Source organism: Erpetoichthys calabaricus, chromosome 4 (assembly GCF_900747795.2).
Source record: "Erpetoichthys calabaricus chromosome 4, fErpCal1.3, whole genome shotgun sequence".
In the NCBI taxonomy this organism is placed as follows: domain Eukaryota; kingdom Metazoa; phylum Chordata; class Cladistia; order Polypteriformes; family Polypteridae; genus Erpetoichthys; species Erpetoichthys calabaricus.
Genome location: NC_041397.2, coordinates 181990175 through 182014737, shown reverse-complemented (window position 1 = coordinate 182014737; position 24563 = coordinate 181990175). Strand labels below are relative to the sequence as shown.

Here is a 24563-nt window from a genome sequence, read left to right as displayed (position 1 = left end):
ACTGGGCCCTGCACACGTGGCAATAAGACTGGTGCAAGCAGCAATATTCAGTCATCGGCAACATTCTGAACGAGACAGGACCGACAAGTTTGGACATTCTGGTGCTGCAGTACACACTACAGACGTTACGTAGCTTGTGCTAGAGACAGCAGAAGCGGACACTCATGTATTTTGATTTTCATTCTGTTAATTTGGTCTTTGTGTATCTGTATCTGTTGAATCATTGCTGCTTCAGTAAGAGTTACTATGAATTCAGAAGAGAAAAATAATATCTATATATATGTCAAAGGAAGTGATACAGTGGAGGTGACTGCAAAGACCACTCAACTGTACAGCCAGTCATCTTTGATTCATGGAAAAATATGTGAACAACCACATTTCACTCATCAGTAAAGAGAGAAACGACTTGCACAAAACTGACTTTGCGTGTTTTGCTTTGCAAGCAAATTTGGAAAACAAATGGCAACGCACTTCTAGTGAAACCTGAGCCATTGACATACAAAGAACAACATTTAGTTCCAGCCTGGAAGCTTTCACACACATTAACAAACACACATCGGAGGATTTTAATAAAATCTCTAATTCGGTACAAATCTGACTCACTTCCTGTCAGCTGTGTGTTGGAGGTGTTCTGGTAGTTTGTTGCACACTTTGCTGACTAAGCAGCCCTAAGAATGCACTGCAGACAGGAAAAAACTCAAAGCAGGACCTCCAATGGGAGCTGCTGGGGGAGACCTGTGCAGGAATCAAGAAATGGGAAAGGGAAGATGGCATGGGGTAAGCTTCCTAGGTAGCGAGTGTCTTCTGTGGGGAAAATACAGTTATGTGCACAATGGGGCATTCTGGTGCGTCTTTGTGTGGAAAATAAGCAGGACGTCACATTTTTATTTATATTATATATATATATATATATATCTATATTTAAGGAAAGCAATAAGGAGAAATGATTCCCTGTACCTCTGTGGTACTCTTGAGCAATATGGTGAGATTATTGTGGAGTTATTTCCAACATTGTTTCATAATACTTTTTTTTTTCTTTGCTTTGAGATGATGATCAGTAAATGCTTACTTGCACACATTAAGAAACAAAAAATAATAATTTTCGGATCTAGGAAATGATTAATGAAGAAAAAGGTGCAAAACTCTTTTCAGGAAAGGTCTGGTCATCCATTTTAAAGACCCCATTGTTACTCATCTTCAGCACGGGACCTTGCGGGTGTAGCAGATCAAACCTCATAGCTCACTTTTATGCTCCAGAACTAGAGCCCAGAATAAAAACAAAAGGACGTGGCAGTGGCTAAGAGTTTTCTAAAATTTTTCCAATTACTTAAATTTTCTCCCTCTGGAAAATGTACAAAAGAAAGTACAGGGTCTTACCACACTCTTAATGACCTCATCCTTCCCATCATGCTTCTGCACTTTTAGGAGATGGTAGCAAAAATCCAGGACATCAAAGCGCCTGTGCTGACCCAGGAGGGTGATGATCATACAGCCAGCCCAGTGGAGCCCATCACCAAAGCACTGTCTGGAGAAAAGACCACAAGATTTTACCAAAAAAAAAACCAAAAGTCAGTACGTTTGTAACACAGATCCTCAGTGTGTTTATTATGCATATCTTCATCGAAACTTGCTGTTGTAACACACCACCTATCATGAATAAAGTCCACAGCCAATGCCAACAGGCGTGTTTATTGACCAGTAAACCGAGAGTTTTCTCTTTAGACTCAGCTTCCACTTTGCCACCACAAACTGGTACAGTGCTCACAGAACGCTGCTGCTGCTCCCATCCACTTGTTGATCTCAAGTTTCCTTCTTCCGTCACTGAGATACATGAGCTCCTATATTAAGGGTAGCTGTCTGCCTCTCACCTGGTGACAGCAATCCACTCTTTTCCAAAAGGCAGAACCACTACCTCAGGCTTGGAGGTGCTGCCCTTATCCCTGCCACTTCACACCTAACAGTTCACACCAAGGGTCACATTTAGATAAGACAAAGAGCAATAATGCTACTCTTAGCTCCCCTACTGGACACCCTCACATCCTAAGTGTACCTCGATATCCTGTCCATGAAAAACACAAACAGGAGCAGTAACAACCCGGGCTTCATGTAGGGAATGAAGAGCACACAAGACTGGCCATACTACCCCATAGTCCAGCACCTTCCACAACTCTCATCCTCCTCCTTAAATATGGGATGACCACACCATTCTGCCAGTCTCAGGTGGCTTTACCCCCAATTCTATGACACATTACTATGCTATCCAAACAGTCTTTCAGCATCTTTGATCAGATCTCATGAACCCCAGCAGCCTGACCATCATGGAGTCCTCAGACCACCACTGTGACTTTGCCAACAATGATGGGATCCCCCCATGTGACGTGTCCAACATGTCTTCTGAGAGAAGGGTATGTTCACCACGTTGAGGAGTAAAACAGAGTATAGCGCCTTGCGATGAACTGGCACCCTGTCCAGGGCTTGTTCCTGCCTTGCACCCCCTATGACTTTGGTCTGGGTTAAGCCTGTACAGTGATATACTGTATATAAAAGAGTCAACTAATGTAAGCAAATAAATAAAAGTTATCTAATTACTATGAAAAGTCATTTGTATTATTATGAAATGCAATGTCCTCATTTTATTATAATTACTGGTCTTATTTTTAAAGACCGTTTTTATTTCACAATGCGACTTTTTGAATGGCACTTTCGCAAAAGACAGCACGTTTTATTTCAGAATCTTGCGTGTCTTGGCTATTACTTTGAATTTTCAGTCAAACAAATTATCATTTGAATTATCCTCTCTGCCAAAATGAAAACTAGAAGACGAGACAAGCAGCAAGTACAACAGCATGTGATCTGCACTCGGTGCCTTCTTTGCCACTGTCATGGAAATTCAGCCCTTGCTAATAAGAACGTCACTGAAACGCTTTCATCCCATTTTCAGAATACAAAGGTGTTTTTGGAAGAATTCGTATTGTACAACAGTCATTCAAAGTATAATCTCCAAGTAGAGGAGAAGCTTCCAGGAAATCAAAACTTTCTAATGCCTCCAAACGCAGGAAGACAATGAAGTCTGGGATGGCTTTACTGCTAAAGTCTTTACTGAAAGAGGAGTTGAATTAATTTGGACCACCATCTATCTATAATTTGGATATTACTGTACAGGTATGGACACTATTTCAAAATATAATTAATTGGACTTTTTGGAAAACTTGTGATACCCGTACGCAGGAACTTCTAATACTCCATTTTGAGACTAACCCAGTGTACATCCACTTGAATTATTAATCACTCATACAAGGTTTTCAAAGTAAAAGCTTAGAATAAATGTCAACGTGACCAAAATACATTTCAAAAGGAAGTGTGATGATCGGGCCATACTTACTCCACTGTGAATTCGTGAGCTCCAACAGGAATGCAGTACACAAACTGCATAGCACTCCACAGCCTGTGAAACTCGACACACTCGTCCACATGCATGACCCCGTTACTGGGCAGCGGGCCTTTCCAGATGTGATCATCGAGGAAACTTCGAACTCGAGCCAGAATCACTTCAAACATCGACAGCCCGCAGCACAGCCTCTCTTTAGTCAGCAGGTCCCCTTCTCTTGCAATTGCGATTTGCTAGTAAAGGAAACAAAGGTGAACATTTAAGTTGAATGCTTGATTTCTAAGGAAATATCGAATAATCTGGTTTATTCTTAGTTTACCATACAGTAATAATATTTTGAATCTTTTAACTACATTATTGACAAAAAGTAAAAATCATAGAAGTGTCAGGAAAAAAAAACAAACAGACAAATTAGGGAGAGCTAAAGATCTGCGAGTACATTGCAGAGACACTGCTCAGCTCTGTCCAGCTTTTTGTAAAAGTCAAAGCACTGACAGCAGCAGCATTATACAGCAAAATAATGCTCCGGCCATGCTTATGAGGTGTATTTAGGATCATTTTTGGTTTTCAAAATGTTACAGGGACAAGAAAGCCTAATATGACAAATGTAATTTGTAGCCGTCGTCGTTTTCCAAATGAAGCACTCCGGCACACTAAAAGATAGGGCTGTCTCTCCAACTTCAGGTGGCAGAAGTGTTTGAAAGAACTCAACAATGAAATAAATCTCCACGGGCAGAGACTGATGTATCAAGAAGAAAGCAGAGAGCCAATGAATCTCCACTGAACTCACTCGTCGCAATCGGCCGCAACGAAACGTCACGAGCAGTTAAGGCTGATGTTCTTAAAAGAAGAAGCATTCTAGGAACCCCCACAGAGTTAATTAACACGGAACGTTTATCTGTGTCTGTGAGTGAGTAGTGCTCCCACTTTGCTTGTTTATTCAATAGTTTACTGTTAAATTATTTATTCAAAATTTAAATAGACTAGGGGGCTTCACCCCCTGGTGGCATCGCTCGCCAACCCCCGGCCTGCGCTATGCGTCAGCCACTTCACATCTCTGCCGCTCGCGTATGTGGATTTCACTTTCACCAAACAAAAAATCTTTTAATTCTCGCGGATACGCCTCTTCATTGAGAAGAAACACTTCTTTTCCCTGATGGCAACACAAATTAGACAATCTACATGTCTCTGACTTAAAGTTTAAATCTGAACAATATATTTGATCTCTTTTCATTGTTCTGTTATTTCACTGAGTAATAATTTCTGTTTGTTTGTGCTAATGCGATCTTCACTATCATTTTTTTTGAGCCTTTTGAATTTTAGTAGTTTCATTATCTCTAACTTGCTCTGCATCTGTATCTTGTTTAAATTTCATTTGCCTTCATGCAAGTTAATCCACTTCATTCTGTATTAACAACAGCCAAGATTAAGATTATTATTTACTTTTTTTTTTTTTTTTTAATAAATAGTTTTGAGTATGTATTCATATGGACATTGTGGTATAAAAAAAGACTAAGCTAAACATGCCAGAGGCCTCTTATCACTGCTGTTTTTATGCAATTCAGAAGATAACAGCTTTGTATTTGATTGTAGGCATTTCACTGGAGTCTAATTGCCACCTCAGATATACGTCAAGAGCATCGGTCAGGTACAGAAGGCTCCTCACCCAGGCACAGCAGACACAATGAAATGCCAGAGCTGAACGTTCCAATAAGTAAACCATAAAAGAATGTATTCTTTTTATGTCACTCTGAGAAAACCAGAGGTCAAAATTATTTTTCCTACCTCATGGCACAAATAAAATAAAAAAATAAATAAAAAGTTAAATAAAACATCAACAAACCAAAGATTAAATAAAAAATTAAAGTGTTAATATAATCATTTCAAGAAACCAAAGATTAAATAAAAAATTAAACTGTTAATATAATAATTTCTATTCAGTAGAGAACAACAACCTGTGGAGTTCCGAGACGTTCTATTAAGGGCACGAGATGAAGAGGAGTATATTTGCTTTCCAGTCTTTTCATCTTTGCTTCAAGCCGTTCCCCCTCTAAATGGTGAATAAAAAAGACCAGTAAGTACATTTTAATTCAATTCTGTAAAAAGAATAAACTAATAAAGTCCATAAATGTATTTTATTTTCTAAAGAGTGTAGATATGTTTGACACAAGAAAATTCTCACCTTTCACATGAACTCTTGGCAAAATGTTCTGAAATGGGGCTGCATGAAGCAGATCACATACCTCTTCTTGAGACTGAAAAACAAAATAGAAACAAATCACAAAACAATATTATAAAAAACAATAGTATGTAGCAATCAGTTACTGAGACGTTACACACTTCAACACTTATAGATTGCTTTGGTCTGTTCTGGACAATCCGTTTAAAATGGTGTAGAAGGATGGCAGACTGAAAACGTCATCAGGGCCTGACCAGAGAGAACGCCTGCCTCCTTATTAGCACTGAGAGTCAGAGGTGCCGTTTACCACAGGAGACTTGGAGTGTAACGGGTTACAGATATCTGGAAAGAGTAGCATGTCATGATCTGGTGTGCCACTTAATGAGACTTACCGGGTTACGGGATGAACACTGTAATATTGTAACATAGCATGGCACATTTTAATAAAACACGTATATTGTACAAATAAATGTGACATCAACCAAACGTAACAGTCTGTTTATAAATTGGCTCAGTGACGCTGCCACAGCATTATACCAACTGTGGACCTGTCACAAACTGACATAAAAAAAGCTCTACTACAGCTCCAAAACACGCAAATGTGTGATCATATTGGTAAATGAACACAACTTTTTTCACTTATGTTTTAGATGTTGAGCCTTTCTAAAAAAAATGAAAGAGACAAATGTGCCTTAAGGTCATTATACTATGTCATTCACTATGAAAAACATACATTTCCAGTGTTACAAAATGCTCGCACACGGAGTCACTCAGACTGAATTTATGTGGCACTACTGAGGGCCAAGCTGCCTGGATACTTTTCCTTTAGGTACAGCAATGCTTTCTAAACACTACTTAATCACAAAAGAGACATCTGTCAGTGGGCTTCGTCTGAACGAGGAAGTGCTTGATGTTCTTTGCATAGTCCATTCTTCAGGTTCCTAACACAGTTTCATGCACGAATGGCAGCTTGAAGGGTTTTGGTTTTGGATACTGGGATGCCAGGTTTCATGGAAACAAACAATTCTTAATAACATCAGCGACCATGGGCCTCCTTGCTGCTTTACATCTTGTATTGCCATTGGTGCCCACGTGTATTCTGACTGCTTACCAAAGTGAAGCAGGTAATTTATTAACATTAAATTAAAATTTCAAAAAATGTTGAGGGACAAGGAGGTAGAAGACAAGGTTTTCTTATTATAATTGTGGGGATACTGCCAATCTAAATAATGGCAAGCAATACTAGAACTGTTTAACCTACGCTCAAAACCTGCAAAGTAGCCAAGCTGGAACAAGAAGGTATGCTTTCAGCTTTCAATGCTAACGTCATCTTTTCAAATGTTTTTTTTTATTATTTTAAAATTACCATTTGCAACGCATAGGCTGTGAACAAATAAACATGGCAGGCGTAATTTTATTCTCAAGTTTCCAAATTTATTGCTCAGATTTAAGTATTTGGACAGACCCGACTCTGTTTTGTCGTTCTGCAGACCAAAAAGATTAAGAACTTCTGCCTCAGCACCCCTTTGCATATAAGAGTGGGGCTGTGTGGTTTAGCCCCTGGAGCACCGTTTAAATTTAAGATACTTCTATGTGGCTTCTGAGAGTCCTTGTTAAACTGACACTGAAGGAAGATGTTCTTTCCAAGTCAGGCTGCTTACATCTTACTTTAAAACATTTGACCGGCAACAGACACATGGCTGTTTCTTCTGCACGAGCACATCAGACATCATCTGGAACTTTGTTTTGCATAAAAAAGTGATGGCAATGCTTTTAACTCAATATGAGGCCAATATCAAATGTTTTATGACAACTAACTAAACCGTGAATCTCCATATTTTTCTTCATCTCATTGCTGCAAAGGTCCAAACTCTGTACTCATTCTAGCTTAGCAAACTCAAATAAGCGCAGTGCGATAAGTGTTAACATTTGTACACCGCCAGCTTATTACTAGTGAAGATTAGCTACCAGATTTAGGTTTATTTCTCTCTCTTCTACATGAACCTTTCCCAACCAGCTTATCAAGCTACAGAACATGAGCTCACATCTGACATGGAATTAGCATCATCACAGTCTGACCCCAAACTCACAACTGCTCATTTTGCTACCAGAGTCCTGAATGCTGTACCTTCCTGGATAGTTAGCTGTTAAAAGCTGCAACACAGCATTAAAAAATCCTAAAATCTCTAGGATGAAGCAACACATGTTGACTGTGGCAATGATAATAAAAATGAACAGAAGGCCAAGGCTTTTGGGTTTTTTTTTGCTCCTCCTATCCCAGCGCCTATGGGTTCTCTATCTGAATAATAAACTATAGCGATTTAATGAGAACAGCTTTTGATTAAAAATGGCAAGTTAAACTCATATTTAAAACATAATACATGTTCTTACATTTAGGTCACAATATGCATTAGCAAATTATTTCTGAATCTCATCTGGTGTTAACATAAAGGATAAAAACACTAAACACAAAGCATATTGTATAAACAGTTATTTGAAACTTGTATGAAAAGAGAAACATGAATAAAAATGTCTTTTTTCCAGAATGACACTTGATGAATAATAATGTAACAATCTTTGAAATAACCCTTCACTACTCACAGCTTAGTTATGTCAGAGTTTCCTGCACATAGACTGGGTGTCGGGGGTATACTGTAGTTTTAAAAAGTTAATTTTATTGAATTTCCTCCTATGAAATAATCCACTGCCTTTACAGAAATAACTTAATAAAATGTACTGATAACTCTGTAATTTTAATAATTCATGTTCCTTTTTAAGAGCCTGCCATTTGAATTGGTTCACCACAGGGACAATAAACTGTAAACGGGAACATCTCACTTGCATTTCAATGAAACGACTACTTCAGACAAATTTTAAATTAAATGAAGGCAAAGCCTAGAATGACTAAAGAAAGCAAAATTTCTATCCTATACAAAACAAAACTGTTTATTAAATCATTCCTCAGAAAACTTGGAAGCATCTCTGCTGGGAGTTTCTTCACTGACATGAGCTGATGCTGGCTAATTAATCTTGGGGACCCCCAATGAAAAGGAGGAATCGGCCCAACACTCCCAGTATCTTCACAATGAAGCTCTGAAATAGGGCAATAGAAGCCATGTCTACAAATCTGCTGATTTACAGTATCTAACAAAAGCGAGACCCCCCCCCCCCCTGACATTTTTGTACTCACTTTTGTTGCCAGCGATTTAGACATTAATGGCTGTGTGTTGAGTTATTTTGAGTGGACAGCAAATTTACACTGTTATACAAGCTGTACACCGACTACTTTACATTGTATCAAAGTGTCATATCTTCAGTGTTGTCCCATGAAAAGATATAATAAAATATTTACAAAAATGTGTGGGGTGTACTCACTTTTGTGAGATACTGTACCTAAACCTGGAGAAGGCTGTATTGTATATCAAGAATTATCCTTGAAGGAATGTCTCCTTTCTACTTTCATCTTCTTTTTATTATAATGTTAATAATGTGCATTGAACGATAACTACTGACCCTCCCTGGCACTGATTGTTACTGAGTGTCTCTCTATTGACATGCAATAGCTCATTTCGCTTTGTGCTGTGACATTAAAGGCTTTGTGACAATGTATCAAGTAATGGGTGACTTATAGTCTCATACATACCAAGCTCTGTTCAATCAGAAGACAGAAGAGCATGGCATTTCCCACTTCCCTAAGGTTCTGGAAACACACTGTCTTCAGCTCAGCATATTCTACAATATCTTTTAGCTGGTGGTGGAAAAATTCCAAAATACCTGAAAAAAGGTATAAAAAGTACAAACTGATATAAATACAACAAAGTCTTTTACCACATTGCTGGTTCTGATATTCATCCCTCCAGTAATACACCATACATACATTTTCCCAAAAAAAAAAAAAAAAGTTAAAAATTAATACTATTAATTTCATACTGTTTAAACACCATCTTATACAGAATAACTAATACAACTTTATAATCATTGTCCAGGATATTTACACAAAAGAGGCAACTCATGTACAAACAAGATTCCTCTGTCCCAAAATCTGCATTCATGAAAGTTTTCTCCAGGTACTTTGGTTTCTTCCCACCTCTGCACTCAGGTCCCAATCCAGGTGTTCTGGTGGGTGCAGCAAAGTGCTATTAGTGCACGCACCCAACCTCCTCCTCCGCAACTGGTACATCTAAACTGGCCCAGTATGAAAGCATGAGGATACAATTGTGTGTGGAGTTCCAGTTTGGGCTTGGTTGCTTTCCTATGCCCATGTTGCCTAGTTAAGTTATGGGCTGCTGTAACGTGGAGAAGAGGGGGTTCAGGAAGTGGATGGATAGAAGACTTGTGTACTTTATTATAAACATTAGGATAGGTTAGGTTTAACAAAATAATAGTGATGTATACTTTTATAGCTCACCACACAGTTATGACAATTTTGTATTAGGAAAAAACACTTTTAAATGTCGGTCAGTATAAGGTATCTGCATTGCCAAATAAAAAAGGAGAAACAGAAAAATTAATTTTGCTAAGTAACATTGAATTCATCCTGTGAAAAGAGAATTCAAAACATGATGTATGAAGCTCCAAATTCTTTCATCTGTACTTTAACAAATTTCACTTGCTGACTCCAAATCTTGTGTTGGCCCTGAAATACGTGAACTGATGCTTGACGATGAGTTCAAAAGGAAACTGAAGCCCACTGAATCAGCACCCTCATTCAAGCGGGTTGTCCAGAATTTTCTTGACAGTCACAGAGCAAAGAATTATGCTGAGCTTATGGAGAACCTGCTGAAAGCGTATCAGCTTATGGGAGCTAGAATGTCACTGAAGACGTATTTTTTACATTCTCATCTTGACTTTTTCCACCAAATCTGTACGATGTCAGCGATGAGCATGGGGAAAGATTTCATCAAGATATAAAGGGGATGGAAAACTGATATTGGGGGAAAATTCACTCCGAGCATGATGGGTGACTACTGTTGGTTCTTTCAACAAGAGACGGATGTGCAGTACAAGCGCAAAAGCGAGTGCCTCCAACATTTTTGGGCACGCTGACCTCACTTTTATATTGAGGTACACTGACATAAATATATTTTAACGTGTCTCTGGTATTGTCTTCTGGTTTGTTTTCAGAATAAACACATCAAAACAATTGTGGTGGGACAGTGTCCAAACTCCAGATATCGTGTTGATATATTGATATTCAAAAGTGTCAAAACCTCAATGATGTGTATTTAAAAAACCTGACGTGCTGGCTTAATGCCGATTTCATATATGAAATTAGTGTAAACAACTTAATAAAGAGCTCCTCTGAAGTTCCCAGAAGCAAACAAAAAATATTTTTTTGTAGACCAGAGTATAATCAGTGACAACAACTGATAACACTGATCTCAATTAATTAGCTGGTATTTATTTTTCTCTTCTCTTATTCTACTTTCAGAAAAGCACAGCAGCATGATCTTCACATTAATAAGACATTTAGAAATATTTCTATTTTTGCTATGCTTAAGTGTCTTCTTTTAATTTCATGATATTTTGCCCTTTCTCTGTGCAGTTTGCTCCTTACATTTTATTTTAATAAGGACAAATAAAAACAAGCAGGGCAGACACCCAGGCAAACACTGAATCATGAAAGGCTGCAACTACTTTAGCGTCAGACCCACTAATTAGTAAATAATGGAATAATTAAACAATTAGAACATCTGGAAAAGCAGAATGAAAATCAAGATGAGAATATTGTTAAAAAGAAAAAAAAAACATTCCAATATAACCGCTTAGTACATTTTATTAAATTTTTTTTTTTTTTTTTTTTTTTTACCAAACTTAGTCTTCTAATTTCTATATTGTTCCTAAAACACAGTATCTGGGAAATAACAGTTCATTTAATTGCCCCAGAAGTCCAGTTGAAAACAGAAGCTGGTTAGAACAATAACCTGCAGCCACAGTGGGTCCCCAGGACTGAGTTTGGGAGCCCCTGGCATACAGGAATGATGAATAATGTGAGGGGGTGGGGGAGAGACAGAGGGGCTAGAATAGTGAGCGGACTATCACCCACTCCTACAGCCACAATCAAACAAGGCTGGCTTGGAAATGTCCATCAGTCTAATACCACATACTGTATCTGGGATAAGGGAGGAACCCCAAAGTGCCCAGAGAACAAATCATGAATATACAGAGTGTGTTCATACATGTTCAGGCTCACTGGGAAAGGAATTCAAACCTAGAATGCTACTTACCACAGTGCCAACCATAAGTAAACAGAAATGTAAACATTTAAAAACAATTCAATATTAATAATTCACACTTGCCATAAATTCTTTTTAGTAATAAAACATTTTCTTAGCATTTATTTTTTTCAACATAGAAGATTGAAATATACTTAAATATAATCCAACATCAATGTATCAAAAGAAATAAACTGTAATTAATGACCTGGAGAACCATATTCATGTCTTGGTAAACGACAGATTTTGGGCATCACCTCCATCAAAGTCTTCACGTACTGTAAGATGGTTCCTTGGAGCTGTATAGTGGGACCAAAAAAAACAAAACTTAGTAAAATTTGTCACGCACATGCAGCTGGGTTTCATCTTCCTGGCTTGACTTGGGTAGGTGATACCACTTGGAGGACGCTGTCGCTAACAGAATCTTCTCTTCCAAGCCAGGCTGTGAGGCCCAGAATTGACTCTGCTACTTCTAGTGCGAACACTATGAAACCAGACGGCCCAGGAAGGAGGCAACTGCTTCACGACCAGGAGTCGAGACTGAAGAGGCTCCCATGCAAGGTCTCAGAAAGAAATGCAACAGAGAAAGCTGTTTGAGCTGATTTTGGTCAGATGTCGTTTCATTGGTGCCACGGTGCACCCCCTTTTTTGTTTACGCATTAAACGGGGTTACTGGGTTTCTGTCATCTTGCTCTAGTCAGCCCACCGGTCACAAAAAACATTTTTCAATATGGAACTGAAAAGTGATGGCAAGTCATAGAGTGTTATGCTTTTTGGAGAATGGTGGCTACGAGAGAAAAGTGCAAAACTAATACAGCGTAATTAAAACAACAAGATGCAGATGAATAAATCACATGCTCTTGCAAACTAGCAACCTACAAATGTGTTGGTTTGCTGATCCAGCTGTTCACTAATTTGGCGGTCTAAATTACAAAACCAGCCAAGGTCAGAAAAAAAAAAAGTCATCTTAGTTTTTATATGAACATAATTTTAGGTTTTGTATTGCTCATTGCAGCAGCTCAGGGAAATCTCTCTGAAAAAATTCATTTGGATCACAGCCACTTACCAAACTCTTGACAACTTTCAGAAGCTCTTCCATTACAACGGCAATCCCCTGATAACCGAGCAGTCTGCAGATAGCTTTAAAGTGAGGAGGTCCCACAAAGTTCCGATAGAAACTACAGATAGTACTATATGCCAAATTCAGTGCCTAACAAAGAAAAAAAGATGAATTATAAATCATAAAGCATGGATGATCTACTGTAGAAAAATCCTTTAGAAACTGCAAAATTTTACTGAATGTGCTAAAGAATGAAAAATTAAATAGTTAAGTTTAAGAGACAGTGAGTGGCCACTTTATTAGATGTAGCAGAGCGCTCAATCAGTTACAGCATGAGATGTATATACGTGTAGATAAAGCTGTTTAAATCAAGGAGAATACCAGTGTGTGTGTGTGTGTGTGTGGATAACCTGGACTAAACATAAGTGGCTTTGAACTTTGCTCGGGTGTTGACTTTCTAATGTGAGTATATGAGAAAGCACAACTTCTAAGACAGTGTTCTAGATATGCTGAAAATGGGCAACCACTGAAACAAATAACTGGCCAATAGCAATCCTGCTGCCATGATAAAGGGAAATTGGGGAGGCTGACAAATCATGTAGAATAAAAGATGAGCTACATTTAGTAAACTAACTGCTGAGTACATCACTGGTGTATAAAGACACATATCAGAACACACTTTTTGTTTTTTTAGATTTATATTGATTTTAATTAGATGATGTTGAGAAATGAAGTCACAAGATTAGAGACACATCAGGCACAACAGATTTGTAAAGATCACAGAGAAGTGAAGGCCAACTGTATCAATGGCTTGTGCTTGCGTCACAGAGTAATTATAAAATAAAATGGAAAAAAAAACAACCATTGAGCCCCTTAAACCCCAGATTCAGTTCAGTTACATTTTTTAAAATAGCTCGGTCAAAACTAATGTAACAAACGAAATGCACTTAGTGATCTAGTTCTGTTGTTTTGTTATAACTAAAATAAAAGCAGCCAGAATGTATACAGTAGCCACCAAGAATGAATTACACAAACAGATGGACACACAACTATATTTCATGTTGCATACGTAAACAGAAATGTTACAGTATGTGACAGTTCACAGGTAACGTGACTCTCATTTCAGTCAAATACATTTTAGTCAGTTCCAACAAAAACTGACTTCCACATTCCTTACAGCACTCTGGTGTTGGTACCATTCCTGCAGACTTGTCTGTTTAAAGAACAGCTGCAAACATTTTGAAAATACCATAGGCCAGGAAATTCTCAAGCAGTTGGTAGAATTAGCTGGACAGCCTATAAATAAAATGCACTCTGACATGATCATAGTGAAATGTAACATTTATCCTTAATTAACACTTTTTTCAAATGCAAATATTCTAATCATTAGATTTCCAATTAGGTCAGAGATACCTGGACCCCAAACATATGATTCATGAAAGATACCATGCAAAAAAATGAAATTTACAAGCAGTGTTACAATTTAAAAGTAAGGCCCAAGTAATTTCAAAGTAAAGCCAAATGCATCAAGGACAAATTGTAAACTGCCTTTAGCATTTCGAGGCACAAGGCTAAGGTTTCTGAAAACTACACCTTCATCACCCTGTGAAACATACCAGTAATCTGGTTAAATACCAAAGTACAACTCAGAATGAAAAGGAAATGAAACAAAGCTAAGATTGGGAAGCAGGTCACTCTATTATACTGTTGCTAGGCAACAGAAAAGAGTATATAGAGAGCATATTGACCAAAAAGGGAGAAGTTCATTTTAATTCTTGACATTTCAGTTGTGAACTTATAATGTTCTTGCAATGGATTTCTCCAACAGGCAGGCACCACAACCCCAGAGAGAAAGCTCTCATACCTGCGTTTGCAGTGTGGATACAACATAATATTTAGTACAGTAATCCCTCCTCCATCACGGGGGTTGCGTTCCAGAGCCACCCACGAAATAAGAAAATCCGCGAAGTAGAAACCATATATTTATATGGTTATTTTTATATTGTCATGCTTAGGTCATAGATTTGCGCAGAAACACAGGAGGTTGTAGAAAGACAGGAACGTTATTCAAACACTGCAAACAAACATTTGTCTCTTTTTCAAAAGTTTAAACTGTGCTCCATGACAAGACAGAGATGACAGTTCTGTCTCACAATTAAAAGAATGCAAACATATCTTCCTCTTCAAAGGAGTGCATGTCAGGAGAACAGACTGTCATAAAGACAGAGGAAAGCAAACAAATCAATAGGGCTATTTGGCTTTTAAGTATGCAAAGCACCGCCGGTACAAAGCTGTTGAAGGCGGCAGCTCACACCCCCTCTGTCAGGAGCAGAGAAAGAGAGAGAAAGAAAGAAAAACAAACAATCAAAAATCAACACGTGCCCTTCGAGCTTTTAAGTATGCGAAGCACCGTGCAGCATGTCGTTTCAGGAAGCAGCTGCACAGAAGGTAGCAACGTGAAGATAATCTTTCAGCATTTTTAGACAAGCGTCCTTATCGTCTAGGTGTGCGAACAGCCCCCCTGCTCAATCCCCCTACGTCAGGATCAGAGAAAGTTAGCGCAAGAGAGAGAGAAAAGTAAGTTGGGTAGCTTCTCAGCCATCTGCCAATAGCGTCCCTTGTATGAAATCAACTGGGCAAACCAACTGAGGAAGCATGTACCAGAAATTAAAAGACCCATTGTCCGCAGAAATTAGTGAACAAGCAAAAAATCCGCGATATATATTTAAATATGCTTACATAGTGAAGCCGCGAAAGGCGAAGTGCGATATAGCGAGGGATCACTGTATACCATTTGTATGTCGGGAAATTTACATACTGGAAGTAAATTTTCCAGCTGTGGAAAAAATGCATTACATTCCAAAGAGGGAAAAAGAAATTAAAATAGTAATTGATGTACCTGGCAGCTTGAAGCATTTATTACAAAAGCTGAGATGAACCTGTAGGATAAAATGTTGATTTTCATCCACATAGTTTATGTTTTAATTCTTCTTTTGTATACCCTGGTTTTTATCCCACAAATGAAAGAGGTGCTGGTTATGTGAACTAGCCTTTCCAGTGCTGAGGGGAAAGGCTCCGTTGTCCCCCCTTCAAACTAGGGGGCAATACTACTATTTTTTAAATCAATTCTGATACTGAGTATTTTATATATCATTGTTTTTGGTACAAATTCGGAGAATTTTTTTTTAATGAAAATAGGAATTTGTTTTTCAAATGATAATGATTTTATAATGCCTATCATTAATTGGTATAGGTCAGACTATTTTAAATGAACTAATACCGCGACACAAGATCAAGGTCAGCGTAACAAATTTATTACAATATAAATATTAATAGAATGAAGTAAAACATACAAACACAATATGATAAAGTTTTTGCTGTCAAAGATTTGGTAATTCTTTAATATACATTTCAAAAGTGCTTAAATTGATCCCTGTAAAACAGTAAAGTTTACAAAAAACAAAATATTCCCATATTTTAATTTTTTTTTGGTATTCTACCCTTCTGTTTTTATCAAGAAAGATGTCTGCTTTACATTTACTTACATTTCAAATTTGTTCTTGGGAAAAGTTAACATGTTGACATTTTTAGACTTAATCCTTTGCTGGCATTAGAACAATCACTGGACAGGGCACCTGTTCATCAAAGAGTGAACACACACACACACACACACACGCCAGTGCACCTAACCAACATAACTAACTACAGCACCTGAAGGAAACCCACAAGTACATGAGAAGAACATGCAAACTTTAGGCAGGGAGCACCTGGGATGCAAACGGCAGTTTATTTGTTGCAAGGCAGTGACACTATCACCGTGCCAGCCATGATTCACTAGAGGCTGCTATTAAAATACTGTTACACCCACTGAAGTTGCAGAATAATCTCTTTTTTTTATATTTACTCTTGCACTTTCAGAGAGAGTTTACAATATTTTGTTTAGTGTTTAGCTAATATTTAATATGCCTGTTTATACATATTGATTATAATGTATATGGCATTATAATTAGAATAAGACAAAAAAAAAACAAAAAACTTTTGACTACATTGACCAATGTCAGAACTTATGACAAATGCTCTGACAATAATGCTTTACACTATTAAGCATCCTCCATTACCCTATCAACAGGTTATAAGCATAATAATTATTAATTTGTGGTAAATGGCAAAATGTTAAACTCAATTAAAAAGTCTCCAGTAAATCCCTGTCTAAATAACCCTGGTAGTAGCATAGCTACCTGGATAACATCTTGCACCTCTTTGAAAACTCTCCACCAACGTCCCTCATCTGGCACAGAGTGCAGCTACATTGCCATGTTTCAGATTTACATCTCTCTATTACTGTAAATAAAAAAAATCTTGGGTCGAGATGTGACCTTCTCGGAAAGACACTTTGACGTCCCACGAGAACAACCAATTTAAAACAAGATCACGGACATCTAACCTCTCAGTTGTTATAATGCTTTTGGCAGACACACTTCATGTGCTCTCAGCTCTTAAAAAGTTTATTTATACATTCTAGATGGCACGTCAACGACTAAACAAAGAAGAAAGAACAGAGCGTCGAAAAGAGACCCGAAAGCGAAAGAACAATAATAATCTATGTGCAAATTCTGAAAATAAGGAAAGTAATAATCAGCCCGGACCAAGTGTAACTGAAAACCTCGTAGGTCCAATTGGGGTGAGAAATAAAAGATTTCATGAAGACGTTCAAAAACGTTGGCACGATACACATCCACAGCAGGTTACAGATTATGAAAGCAGTGGGATTCGAAATGCTCAGAAAAAACGTTGACGCGATATACATGTAGAGCAACTTAAAGAATATGAAAGCAGTAAAATTCGAAAGTATCAAAAAAAATAAATAAAATAAAGATCGCATTAACACAAATTATTACTCGGTGAAATAACGGAGCGGCAAAAAGAGATTGAATATATGGACATAGGTGATATGTCAGAAGTGTGTAGATATTGTAAGGCTTTAACGTTTAAGTCGGAGACTTGTAGATCGTCTAATTCGTGTTGCCATCAGGGAAAAGTAGTGTTGTCTCTCAATGAAGAGGCGTATCTGCGAGAAATAAAAGATTTATTGTTTGGTGAAAGTGAAATCCACAAACACTACAGGCAAAACATCCGAGTCTACAATAATCTTTTCGCGTTCACATCATTCAATGCTCAAAACTTAGATTTACACAATAATGGACCAAACGCTATGTGAATCTGTGGTCCTGCAACAATTAAAGCTACGACAATTTTAACATCGAAGAAACCACAATTCGCTCAGGTGCATATTTATGATCATGGAGAAGCGATGCAACATAGAATCGAAAGAGTATGTAACAATTCCCATGAAATGAACAATCTCTTTATATTGTATATCTGGTTAACCAAACCCGGGGGTGGAGCCCCCTAGTCTTTTTGATGTTTTGCACGTCTTTGTGTTGGTGAGGATATCTGTATTGCCACTATGCTGAACCTTATTCTTGCAAATATTTTATTGGGTTGTATTCCTTCCATTGAGGAAAAACAGCATCATACAATGCTACACTTAAGATCAGACATTGTTGTAAACAGTGTGCGTTTGTGCAAGAAGCATGAGTTTATGGGATTCTTGCATCTGCTTATTCCAGTGCATGTGCAATGTGGTAGTACATTCTATGTCTTTGCAAGAATAAAGCGATTGTATCTTACAGAAAAAGCTGTAATCAATATTTTAAATGGTGCGCGATACCAAATGAGTACAGTCTGAGCACCAAAGTATCAACTACTGTGGTACGAATCTGCTCATCCCTACTGCAAACCTAAACTGAAATAAGCAGGTTTAAAAATTTGACCTGTGCAAGGATAATATATCTGGACTGATAACATGGTTTACTAAAAAACAATCTACAGAGAAATAATTACTCAAAAAGAAAACAACAAAGAGCTACTGAGAGGCACGTACTGACTGGGTTGTGTTTTCATATTCTTTTTAATATATTTACTGAGCTAAGCAAAGAGGAGACTAGAAAATATGCTGATCTGCTCTAGTAAATGCAGAACGGAAAAGCTTTTAATGACAAATCAAGGCTGCTAGATTATCAAGCCCTAATGCTTTGACTTCTGCTTTTGGTTGATGTTGCTGTGAAATGCCAACACATTTACAAGCAGATGGGCAGTAAAGTGAAGCAACAAAAGACACATATGCAATCCTGTGTGTCTCTGTATTCTCTGATGCTGCTCAATACTGAAGAAATAGCTAGACATCAAATGGTGACAGTGTGTATAGAGGATAAAAAGGAAACATTTTCAGTAGCACTGCTTGATAAGGGGAAACATGAGGTGAAAGATACTGACGAAGAAAATGTATGGATTGAGAAGTGATTGGCAAGTGCCTGCTATAAAGCAACTCCTACAAGAATAAGGAGGAGAGAAAAAAGGCAACTCTAAAGACAGCCACTGAAAATTACAGCTGTATGGAAAGAATACTATTTATCTTCTGTTTTTAATTCAAAAACAAAAGGTAAGTCTGTATTTCCTCTGTGCATACTAACAAACAAATGTTAGGTCAGACTACAATTCTTTTTTTTTTAAATCATCATCCAGTCAAGTGGCTTTCTCTACTATAGTAAATGTCTTTAGATGGAAACTAAAGTAAAAATAATACTGAAAAAAAAAAAAGGCTGACTGGTATCAGACATAAAAGGAAAAACAAGCATCTTGATTCTCTTAGCTATTTCACTGTGAAGCAAATGGTTCTTAGGTTGTTTTGTTTTTACAAAATGAGAGATATGAAACAGCAGCGTATGGTTCTGTAAGAAAAGCAGTTAATAAGCCTGTATCTGTAATTCTCTATCAAGCAGCACAAGCTGTTAGTAAAAAAAATATTTACTGTGAAATAAGCTCAGTGCAATTCTTGTATTATGCAAGTCAAACATGTAGTCAACCTTACGCTTTTAATGGGGTTCTGCTTTTTACCAGCATTTCAAAGCATCTATAGTAATAAGCACGTCTGTTACTTTTCAAATTAGCCATATACCATGCACTCAAACGGTCCTTACTGCCTTGGACATTAATCAACTGACAAGTTGCTATTTGAAATTAGGTTTTGCAAAGAATCATTACAGTAGTATTTGGAACAACAGGTATTAATGCAACAGAGACACAATTTAATAACAAAACAAACTTCAGGCTGCCTGCCAAAATAATTACTTTAACCAGAGAATTCTAATATTCAAGATACTATAAATGAAATAACAGAACCACACAAATAAGAATATCTGTGTATACTTGGTTTATAAAAGTTTAGTAGGTATCATCATATGATCCCAGATTGTAGACTGTATACAAGAAAACTACTGAATGTGCCACTGCCAATGCCTGATTAAAAAAATAAAGAGGTAGTTTTGTTAAAAATAAGTACTAACACACCATGCCAAAGTCAATTTTAAGCTTATTTATACCATTAAATGAAAATCTAGTGCCTATTTGGGGTTGGTTTCTGTTGTGCACCTGATGCTGCTGGGCTAATGACAGCCACAAAATGAATAAAGAAGGTTTAATAATGGATGGAAATGTGAAAGATCGACATGAAGATTAAGTATAAAGCAAAGAAAGAAAACAAAAAGTAAACCAAGAATAATTAAAAATCACTTTAAAAAAGTTACCAGGCTATGGTTACAACATTGGAGAAATACTAGAAATGTTGTTTCCTGCAACTAAGTAAAATCCGTACTTTCTTACTAAAAATGGCCCTCTACGATAACTTTCTCATGATATGTTTTTGGAAAACATCACACTATCCAAAAATAAATTGGGATTGACATTGCAGGCATGTCAGTGTTACAAGAAAACAGCAATACCTAAATCATCTTGAAAGTTATAAATAAAATCTATACAAATACAAAATAACCTATATGAAAGAAAAATTCTTAACAGTGATACTTCACAAACAGCAAGATAATCTTTTAACAGCTGAGAACCACTAGGGTGTCTTGCTTGACTCAGATTAAAAGATGCAATCAAGGTAAACTGGTACCAATCATACAGTGCAACTAAAAGAAAAACTACCAAAAGTACAGAAAAGACTACAGACGGGACACACTTAGTTTCCTGGCATATTCAACCTCTGTTGAATATATATATGTACAATCGTCTAAGTTTTTTTTTATCTGCAGTTTAGGCCAGAGCGTCTGTCCTCTTATGTTGTACTTCTTAAAACATTATTATCCTGTAACATACTCTTTTACTACCATATAACAAAATTAATTATCAAGATGAGAGATGTAGTCTTTACTGCAGATGGAAACACCTTGCTGGACAATATACCAGTAATTACAGTTCGCTTTAACATTATCAAGCCACTTTTCAATTGCAGGAGAGAAAACCTAATGAGTCATGCAATACACAACAGGATGCAATCGATGTGTTTCTTTTAAAGTGATCGAATGTCAAAAACACAGTTGAGATGACTGAAATAATCATCAAAGAACCTAAGATCCTGAACATATACTAAAAACAATGAATTACTGTAGAAGACGAAAGCTTTAAAATTCACATGCAGACAGAACAAAGAAACAAGTGAAGAAAAAGTGAACAGATCCTAAAGGTGGTCAAGAAATTTAAGGATTTAAAATAGACACATTATAAAAAACAAAAACATGACGAGTTCAAAAATTATCAAATTGCTTTTTCACTTCCTTTTGGCTGTGAGGCATTCACTGTCTGTTTTGACTGTAAAGAATTTGACTCTGATTCCCATTTCCTCTCTTCCTCGCTCTACCATAACATACAGTACATACAAGCAAAAGGGAAGGAAGTGATTTTCAATGCTTTAGTGTGCTTGGCTGGAAACACCAATTTAAGAAAAGGCCACTGACACAATAAACTAATTAAGAAAGTAGAGTCAGTTATGGGACGTACTCTGGACCTGCTGGAGATAGTAGTGAAGCAGAAATGAAGACAAAACCGAGTGCCATGACCAACAATCAAGCACATCCCCTCTCTAGCAAACTGAGTACTTTTAGCCAACGAATTATTCAACATTATGTCAACAGCAATGTGCCTCACTGTGACTGCTCTCTTATCATTAGCCTAGAGACTTTTTCCTTCTTTTAATGTAAATCTATGGTATATGGGGCTGCTGTCATTTGTTATGATACAATACTTGTATATTTTCTGTAAATGCTAAGTTTCCCCTTTGTACAAATACGTACATACACCAAAGTACTATGTATTAATTTCTTTACAGAAACTGCTACTTGCAGATGAAAATACCTCATCTCTATGTAGAAATAATTAATTTAAATTAGATCCAAACCAGACTGTATATTCAAAGATTGTTCTGCAATACTACAGCACTATTTACTACCGTTAGCACTAGGCCCTCCAAGTCTCCTGTAAACAATAAGAAATAAGTTTAATGATGCCATTATTTTGCTAATTTTAATACTCTGCCTGGAATGAGTCAGATCCAACAGGAATGGAAAACAGTGAAATGGTGAATTATAATTCAAATACTACCATCAGATCTGACATGTTGTTTTACTAGATTATGAGGAAAAAAAAAAGTTATGACTCCATGTGTCTCCAATGGTTAATAAATCACCCATAAGTCACATTCAAACATGGTCTGCATGGTCAAATAGTTAAATCAGCTTTGTAGCTAGTCGGCAACAAAAAAATGTCCCAAAATTACTTATAGTAAGAAAGAAATCAATTAAAATGAGGGGATCAGAGTGCATGCTTAACCATGTGACAAAATAAACATTTGCCAACACGCTTACACCTCACTTAGACAATTACGAAATGAAAGAATGCTAGCTAAAGCAATGCATTTAAAAAGAGGCCTCCCTTCCTATGCTTATAACAGCACTGCACCAAAAAAAAAAAAATAAAAAAAACCCACTCCACGAATTTGTCAGAGGGGAGGAAGTCTGGAAATAAGACGGAAAATATGTAGGACTCTGAGAAACATGGCTAGTTTACAAAGGATTTTTTTCACAAATAAGTTTGTTTTATAAACATATAATGTACAGTACATAATGTTATAGAACCACCTATTAATAGATGACAACAAAGAGAAATATTTGTAACTTATTTGTGTATTTATTGCTATTGATGTATTCATACAACATGTTTCTGGATCAATGAGCTCCAAATACAAAGGGTGATAAAAATGTTGAGAAAAATCCAGGTTATTCCCTCCGCCCTATTCACTGTTTAGTACATTTATCAAAAAATAATTTTATTGTTCATAAAAATAAAACAACAAATGCCTGTGCTTCAACTACAGTATACACATTTAATCTATTGGCATCTTTGCCTTCGTCCCTGCAACAGCCTAATCAAAGGATTACTGTGAGAAATAGAGGCTGGATGTAAATCTTATAAGCACATAATTTTGTGCTTTGATATCAAGGGATTAGATAATACTTCATGTTACATTGTTTGAGTATAACACTTTAAATTAAATTTTTCTTGCAAATTAAAATGAAATGCAAGATTTGATCTTGCATTGATCTGTAACATTCAAGACATATGGGAAATCAAATATTTCATTCTTTGAGCTTGATACATTGATATTGAATCTGTAACTATTATTGAAACATTTCACACTAAATTCCAGGGAAGTAGAGAGTAAATGATGAAAACAAATATAGCAGACTATATTAAGGAAATTTCTTGCACATGAGCAAAGAAAATCCAACATATCAAATCTGATGCAAAATTTAGAATTAAAAAACAGCACCTTTAAAGGTTAATCGTAAAAGTGGATCAGAAAACATAAGCATAGGATGGACCCTGTAAGGTGCACATTTCAGCCATCCCTGTTAATGGCTAAGAATTGAGATATGCCAGGTGATGAACCTGTAAAGTTCCGGGTTAATGAACTACCTATCGGGCAAACAGCAGGTTATGAGGCTCTAGGACTGTTTCTCATGTGAATGTGAGCAACACTGGAGCACCACAAGGTACCATCCTCTCTCATTTTCTCTTCACCTTGTATACCTAGGACTATAAATATAACAACAGGCCATGTCACTTGTAGAAAGTTTCAGATGATTCTGCACGCATGGGTTGTATTGAGAAAGGGGTGAGACAGAATATAGGAGTCAGATGGGAAACTTAATTTCTTGGAGCAGAAAGAATTGTCTGCAACGTAACGTCAGCAAAACCAAAGAAGTGGTTATTAACTTTTGCCACACTCAACAGGATCAACACTCTGTCACTATTCAGGGAGTGTATTTGGTGTGGTACACTGGCACAAGTACTTGGAGGTTCACATCAATGGTAGGGTGGACTGGACTAGTAACACAGATGAACTCTGTAAGAAAGGTGCAGAGAAGATGTATTTTCTTAGGAGACTGCTCCTTTAGTGTGTGTAGTAACATTCTTTAAATGCTCAACAATAGAACAGCACGATCTATCAATGCTGTAGAGTGCTGGGCTGGAAACATCACTTCAAGAGAGGCCCAACAAATCAACAAGCTAATTATTAAAGGTACACTTGGTTATGGGAAGCACTCTGGATCCCCTAGAGGTAGCAGCAAAAGACAGATTGAAGACAAAACTCATGGCCAACATGAACAATGATACACATCTTCTCTCTGAGACACTAAGTACAGTGGAACCTCGGTTCACGGCCATAATTCATTCCAAAACTTTGGTCGTGAACCGATTTGGTTGTGAACCGAAGCAATTTCCCCCATAGGATTGTATGTAAATACAATTAATCCTTTC

At 37.1% G+C, this 24563-nt stretch overlaps 1 protein-coding gene across 2 annotated transcripts in view; it reads right to left on the bottom strand.

Annotated features, from left to right (window-relative positions):
• Positions 1-24563, bottom strand: part of cyfip1 (cytoplasmic FMR1 interacting protein 1) — a 151034-nt gene that overhangs the window by 4018 nt on the left and 122453 nt on the right. For both annotated transcript variants that reach the window (XM_028800025.2, XM_028800024.2), the window contains exons 24-30: positions 12849-12992; positions 11991-12081; positions 9211-9341; positions 5571-5643; positions 5344-5438; positions 3383-3621; positions 1378-1525 (exon numbers count right to left, since the gene is read on the bottom strand). In XM_028800025.2, the coding sequence (XP_028655858.1) occupies positions 1378-1525; positions 3383-3621; positions 5344-5438; positions 5571-5643; positions 9211-9341; positions 11991-12081; positions 12849-12992 (921 nt within the window). The remainder of the gene's footprint in view (positions 1-1377; positions 1526-3382; positions 3622-5343; positions 5439-5570; positions 5644-9210; positions 9342-11990; positions 12082-12848; positions 12993-24563) is intronic.